This window comes from Tupaia chinensis, unplaced genomic scaffold (assembly GCF_000334495.1).
Source record: "Tupaia chinensis unplaced genomic scaffold, TupChi_1.0 Scaffold143923_1, whole genome shotgun sequence".
Taxonomy (NCBI): domain Eukaryota; kingdom Metazoa; phylum Chordata; class Mammalia; order Scandentia; family Tupaiidae; genus Tupaia; species Tupaia belangeri.
The window spans coordinates 117,007-123,841 of NW_006203774.1; the positions used below are offsets into that span (position 1 = coordinate 117,007).

Genomic DNA, 6,835 nt, shown 5'->3' on the forward strand with positions numbered 1-6,835 from the left:
CGCCCTGAGCTCCCTGCCACAACAGCAGCCCGTGAACACGTGCCGGAGCTTCCCCGAGTGAGGCTAGCACTCCTCTCACGTGTGCAGGTGAGAGGACGGCGGGAGGGTGAGGCCCAGCAGGTGCCCTGCCCTCTGAGGTGACGAGCAGAGAGCAGCAGACCTGCTAGCACCCCTGTGAGGCGGCCTTGGGTGCCCCCGGGCAAAGGCTAGGCCAAGCAGCACTGCGGGCCCATAGAGGAAGGGGACATGGCTGGGGCACAAGGGGGACTCCTCAGAGAGCTCCTGCCCGTGTCCCTACAGAGCGCTCCCGATGCTGAGGCCCAGCCCATAGGGAGTACTGCAGCCCTGAGGGGTGGCAGGTCGGTGTCCTCCAGCCCCACCACCCTCGTCAAAGGGCACGAAGTCCCACGGGGGGCTCACCCATCCAGCCTGCCTGTGGCCGGAGTGGTTTGGGGTGTTCCCTGGAGGAACTGAGAGGCCATCAAGCCCATCCCCCGATGTCTTGCCTGAGCTGTGGGTTCTATTTTTAAAAGTCCCTTCAGCTACAGGCTCCGGGATGTCCAGCACACCCCTCCCTGCGACGAGGACATTCCCCCTGCTGTCTAGCTCGAGGCCTCTGCGCTGCCATTTAAGCCCCTGGCTGGCCGGGCAGGTGCACGGAGCCTGGGTGAGGTCATTGCTATCCTGAGCCCCAAGGCTGGTTTGCATTGGGGACACCAGGGAGCACCCAGGGGGGCTGCCGGCGCTGGGGCTCAGCCTGGCAGGCCAGCGGAGCCTGAGAGTGAGCAGAGACCCCTCACAAAGGGAGAACTGCCATGAGGTGGGGTGGCCTGCAGGGCCCGGGGACAACCTGGGCTCAGATGACGTGTCCCCACGTCATCGAGTGAGGGGTGCCAACTCTGCTGGCCCCCGGGGGAGGGGAGGAGGAGGGGAGGGCCAGGTCAGCCCCTCCACCAGGAGACTGGCTCCATGGCTGTTACAAGGCTCCCAGAGCACCTCTGAGTGGGATTTCTCTTTCTCGGGGAGCCCCAAATTCCCCTACGCTCCAAAACCAAGGCTGCTCTTCCATGGGGGCTCAGCCCTGGCCCTGCCAAGCACCCCTGGGGCTCCCTGACTGCCTACAGTGTGGCTGTCCAGCCCTGCCCCGGCCCAAGGCAAGGCTGGTTCCCTGGAGCGGAAATTGTCTCCTCATCCCCTGGGGGTAGCAGCCGGACACCCCTGGCCAGGGACAGCCTGGGTGCCTCACCCTGACCCAACCTTATGCCCAATCACACAGTCCCGGGCCCGGCCCAGGCAGGGTGGTCCCTTATTCCAGATGCCTCACAGCCCCCCAGCCCTGGGGCCTTCATCCCAGCCCTGCAGTGACTTGAGGGGAGTCTCTTAACTGGGAAGTGCCGACTGAGCGCCTGGTCTGTTCTAGGTCTGGGCTTGGCTGCCTTGGTTTCAGGGCAGTCCCTGCTTCCAGGGAGCCTCCTCCAGGGCACGTCTGGCTTCTTGCCTCTGGACTGCGGTGTCTCTGGCCAGGCGTTACGCAGACCACCCCCGCGGCCGTGCCACTCACATCAGGCATGCAGATCCCAAGCAGACCCTGTGGACACAAGGCCCACTTCCCTGCAGACCTGGGGGTGGGTTAGGCAGCCACAGTGAATGAGGGGAGCTCGGCCGTGGGGGAGGCGGGCACGGTCCCACAGCCAGCCTATATCTCCAGCAGGCCCGGGACTAGGGCCAGGGCTGGGCTCTGGGCCCTGGGATCTGGGGCCTGGGATGGAGAAGGTGCTGGAGCCCCGTAACCGTCCAGCCCGTCCCCACTGCCTGACAACGGGGCAGCCAGAGTGGGGAGGTGTCTGCCTGTCCATCTCTCTGCCCACCTGTGGCCCCCCTCTCTGTGCTAGGGACACTCTCCCTGAAGTGCTGCCCATTCCAGGGACAGCACCTGCTAGGGCATCCCCAGCCGCCTGCCTCAGAAGGGCTTGGAAGGCAGCGTCCTCTCGGTCCCCAGCCACCAGAACGACCACATACAGCACTTCCTTCTCTGCTCCAAGTGCCCGCCACTGGCTGGATGGCTGTATTCACGCAAGGCTGGTTGGCTTGATGGGCAAGCAACTCTGGCCAGGCCTGGAGAGCCAGCCCAGCCCAGGCCCGGTCTGATGGTGGACACGGTCTGCTCTCAGGGCCTGGAGGAGGACGGAGGGGCATGCGCACTCCCTGCCTGAGCACGCCCTGGCCCTTGGGTACCAGGCTGCAGGCAGCGTGCACTCACCCGGGAGATGGTGAGGGGCATGTTGAAGTCCTTGCCTCCCTGCAGACGGAAGCCCCAGGGCCCAGGCCCGGTCAGGGTCACGCTGTAGGACATGCTGGCTCAGACGGCGGCCGCTTCTGTGAACAAAGGGTAGAGAGTTGAGGGAGAGGGCACGCAGCGGCCGCCTCCCCGGCCCACGCCTCCGCGGCCTCCCACCGGCCTTGCCTGCTCCCTGTCGCTGTGGCCAGGCTGTGCGGAGCTCCTGAGCGGCTCCTAAGAATAGCAGGGAGCGAATGCCATGGACACATATCTGCCCTCCGCTCGCCCATAAATGGACTGTAATCCTACACTGCGCCCGCCCGCCGGGGCCTCCGCTGGCCACTGTGACTCACAGGGCTAATATAGCCCCTGGGGGGCACCCAGCACCCCGGGGGCAGGAAGGGGGACTGTCCAGGTTCATGAAAATGCTCTCACCTGCTGGCCCCCCCTGGAACGCAGACCTCTGCTCACTGGCGCTCTCTGCTCAGAGGTCCCCACCCCTCACCCAGGACCAGTGTGCCAAAGCTCCCCTGGGGGTTCGCAGCTCTGGCTGCTGCTGCTCTCTGCTCCCTGCCGAGGACTCAGACTCGTGGGGTGCTGAGCCGAGCCTCCAGCTGGTCTGCAGAAAGCTTGAGCTCAAACCAGTGACTGCCCCAGGGCATCCTGCCGGCCAGGCTGGCCGTGGGCAGGGCCAAGATTGGCCCCAGGGCCCTTCACACCTTTCTCCCCGCAGGTCCTGGGAATCCTGGGAGGCCACCTCCTTGGCCAGCAGGAGCCTGACTCCAAGAGGGTAAAAGATTTCTCCAAGGTCACATAGGGAGTAGCCCCGGGCCACACTGGAACCCAGGCTTATTCCTGGGGGACTCACACCAGATAACAACACCAGTGGCTGGGCGCTTCCCAAAGCCCTGGCCTGCAGAAGGGGGCCGGGCCCCTGCCTGCACCCCACAGCACAGGATCCGGGGTGGGTCTGGGGTAGGCCCACCCCCTGCAGACCTCCTGGGGTCCAGCAGTTATTCCTGGCTCTCCTGTCTCACTTGTGCTGTGGAAAACCTGACAGTGGCATGGAACGCTCTGGTTGCCAGCGACTCACGCCAGGCCCGGTGCCCTTTGCATAGGAATGACAGGGGCAGGAAGGGGGGAGGAGGTGCCGTCTGCTCAGCTGCTGGACACAGAGCCAGAGCAGGGGCAGGGTGGGGGGAGGCGGTGCCCTCTGCTCAGCTGCTGGACACAGAGCCAGAGCCGCAGAGAAGGGCGAGTGTGCGTGCCATGTTCAGCCCATATCCCAGAGACAGTGTGTTCTGGGGAGGCCGTGGCCCCTCAGCACTCCTGTCAGTGCAGCCTTTGGGCCAAGGTGCCCCTAAAAGCCCTTCCCCCAGACTGGGAAACCAAGGCCCAGGGACGGTGACCAGGTCAGCTGCTTGCTGGGTTCTCTCAGAGGACGCAGACCTGGGCTATGCCCTGAGGACTGAGGGCAGGTCTGGGTGTGGGTGACCTCCCAGCTGCCAGCTCCCAACCTCATACTTTGGGCCGGGCCCACACGGGGACATCCTACATCCTGAGGTCCAGGTAGGGCGCCCACAGTACACAGTGTTCGGTAAGTTGCCCAAAGTCACAACAAATACTATGTCAAGTGGGAGAAGCCCAGGAGGGACCTGTGCTCTGTCCCCCCATGTCACCACCTCCTCTTCCCTGGACCATGCAGCCTGGCTGGTCCATGCCACAGTCCACAGCAGCCCAGAGCCCTTCCCCGTGTCCCCCCACTCCCTGCACCATCCACCCCTAACTCCGCCTCATTCCCGGCCTAGGGCTGTGAGGAGGACCCAGAAGCAGGCCCCAGCAGGGGGAGAGGGCGCCCACTCTGTACCTGGAGCGGAAGGCTCTTTCTCTGGACCCTGGTGCTCACCTCTGGGGAAAGGGAGGGCTGGTGGGAGGATGCTCTTAAAGGGGAAGGCCAACCTCCCTTCATCTGCCTCCCCGGGGAGACTGGAGCCAGCCTGAGCAGCTGGTACCCACAGCGGGGCGGAGCCCAGTGGCTCCCTGGGGAGCGGGTTGGAACCAGCCTGGCCTGGGCCCTTTCTCCACTCTGCCTTCTGCAGTTTGGGGTGTGTCTCCAGGAGTGGGAGTCCCAGGAGGGGCGGAGGGAGGCTGCTGGAGCCACTGGGGGCGTGCCCTGCTCCCCTCCCCTACCACAGCACCCACAGGCAATTTCATGTTTGTCCAAGGAGAGCTTCTCTGCCTTTTATTTTCCCACACCCCTTCAGAGCCACGCCCCCGGGACGTGCTTAGACTACTGGTAAGAAGCAAGCTGCAGGTGCAGAGTACACACAGGTGCTCGGTATGCAGGCAAACAGCGACCTACGGGAAGGCGTGCCCAAGTATGCCTGTGAGCCCGTGAGTGCACAGTGGGGACGGGACACTGGGGGGAAGCGGAGGTGAGTGATGGTCCCAGTTTGGAGTGACGTCTGTGCTGGCCTCAGTTGCCGGCAGGGGAGATGCGGGACTGGCCTTCCCACACCAGTGAAGTGCCCAGCTGGGGCGCAGAGGCCAACCGAGAAGCACTGCTCGTCACGAGCCAGCGTGTGCCGTGGAGCCGTCACCGCTGTCGTCCCTGGACAATGGCAGCACACAGCACTGGATGAAGGGGGCTGAGCCAGGGCGCGGGGGCCAGGCCGAGACGGGGTGCAGGCCATGCTGCAGGTGGCAGCCCTGTGGGTGGGCAGGGGACTTGGGCTAGGGCACAGGTGACAGGGTCACATCAAAGGCCGGAGTGATTCTGGCTCTAGGCGAGGGGCAGAGGCGAGGGCCGTGAGGGGCTGGATGTGTCGCAGAAAGGGAGCCGTGATGGACATGCTACATCCTGAGGTCCAGGCTGGGGAACAGTCCCTCGGTCTGAAAACAAACAGCGTCAGTTTAGCGTCCCGCTGGGAACGTCCTGTGCAGTGGGGTCACCTGGAGTGGTGAAGGAGGCCAATGGAAGGGCTGGGTTGAGTTCTGGGTGGGGCAGGCCCACTCAGAGACCACACCTTGGGGAAGGCTCGAGCAATGTCTGCGGCCACCCACGGGCATCTCCCAGGCTGTCTGCAGTCCTTGGACAGTGATCTGGACTCGGGCTCATCTTCAACACTTGCCACCCCTCCCCCACCTTCGCTCACCCCTGCGGCCCTTAAATGAGTTGGCCCTTGCCTGCCCTGCAGCAACAGATTGCTCTGGTTCCCACCTGCAGGCTGTCCCTCCCTCTCTGTCCCCTAGGGCATGCCTAACTTCTCCCAGGGTGCCCTGCCCCAGGGTCAGATCTGGAGCGCCCTCAGGCCAGGGCCTGGCAGGCTCCCCACCACTCCCACCACATCCCCGGCTGCTCTTGCCTTTTGCACCCCAGGGGGTGCACGGGTCCCTTTGGTGCATACAGGCTGCAGGGACATCCATCCTAGGACTTGCCCAGCTCCCTCCCCTGCATGCCCTTGCATTCAAGCAGAACCCTCCCTGCTGGCTGACTGGTCCTTTCTTGCCCAGGCTGCTGGAGATCCCACCTCCACTTTTCTGGGGAGCCTGAGCCCAGCCTGGCTCTCAGCACCCTGCATGCTCGTCTCTCCACGGAGCGTCCCACTCAGGCCCAGAACCCTTCCAGGCCAAGCACCCGGTCTTTCATCATCACCTGGCCAGCCCTGGGGTGGGGCTCTGCCAGCCTCTGCCTGGGCTTCAGGATAGTGAGTGGTGCTCTTTGGGAGAATGTCTGGTGAGAGGGCAGCTCTTGACCACAGGAGCAGCCCAGGGCTCCCCTCTCCTGGACATGCAGGGGTGCAGCCTAAGGGAAGGAAAGCAGGACTATATCTTGGTCCTGGGCTGGCCAGTGAGGCTCAAGAAAGCCCAGGCGTGGACCTGGGGTGTGTGCGACTGACAGGAGGGCGGGGAGCTGCAGCTGACAGGAAAGGGCTGCCCAGGGGCGGTGGGCTCCCAAGCATTCCAGAGTAAGGCCTCTAGCTGCCACTCTGCTCCGCCGTTCACAGGCTCGGGCTGACAGCTGGCCTTCTTTTAATAGCCACAAGTATCCCGGGTGACATCCTGATCTCAGGGCACTCGCGTGTGCACACAGAGCTCACGCCCCCTCCTCTTACAGCCAACCTCAATCACACAGAGAGGTGCACACTCCCCACTCTCGGTCACACACACCGCTCAGCAGAGACACGTGGGAGCACGCTCTGTCATGTGTCCTGGGGTGTCACAGTGTCACAGTGACAGTGCACGCCGGGCATGGGCTATGCCCTGCCAGCTGCAGACCACAGACCACTGTGAACACGCCTTACACGCAGGGACTTCGAAAAGTTGGTGGGAAAATGGAAGTAAAGTTTTATTTGATGCAAAATTGAGTTTATTTTTATGCAAAATTTCTTGAACTCCATGCACAGTTGTTCAAAATACACATTTTCCAGGAACTTTCAAAGAGCCCTCAGACACACGCAGTGTGTTCCTCACGGCGCCACACAGCCAAGGGCATGATGTGCGTGTGTGCACAGTCAGGCCGCCACTCACGAGGCGCACAGTAAGGCCGCCACTCAC

General features: G+C 63.6%; 2 protein-coding genes across 10 annotated transcripts in view; both read right to left on the minus strand.

The window, feature by feature from the left end:
- The window catches only part of LDB3 (LIM domain binding 3), a 62,775-nt gene extending 60,240 nt beyond the window's left edge, over window positions 1-2,535 (minus strand). For all 9 annotated transcript variants that reach the window (XM_014582950.2, XM_014582948.2, XM_014582949.2 and 6 more), the window contains exons 1-2: window positions 2,465-2,535; window positions 2,261-2,376 (exon numbers count right to left, since the gene is read on the minus strand). In XM_014582950.2, coding sequence (XP_014438436.1) covers window positions 2,261-2,353 — 93 coding nt within the window. In that variant the 5' untranslated portion in view covers window positions 2,354-2,376; window positions 2,465-2,535. The remainder of the gene's footprint in view (window positions 1-2,260; window positions 2,377-2,464) is intronic.
- A 2,596-nt stretch (window positions 2,536-5,131) lies between these two features.
- OPN4 (opsin 4) overlaps window positions 5,132-6,835 on the minus strand; it is a 10,661-nt gene continuing 8,957 nt past the window's right edge. The window contains exon 10 of the mRNA XM_006165495.2: window positions 5,132-5,170. Within this exon, the coding sequence (XP_006165557.1) occupies window positions 5,132-5,170 (39 nt within the window). The remainder of the gene's footprint in view (window positions 5,171-6,835) is intronic.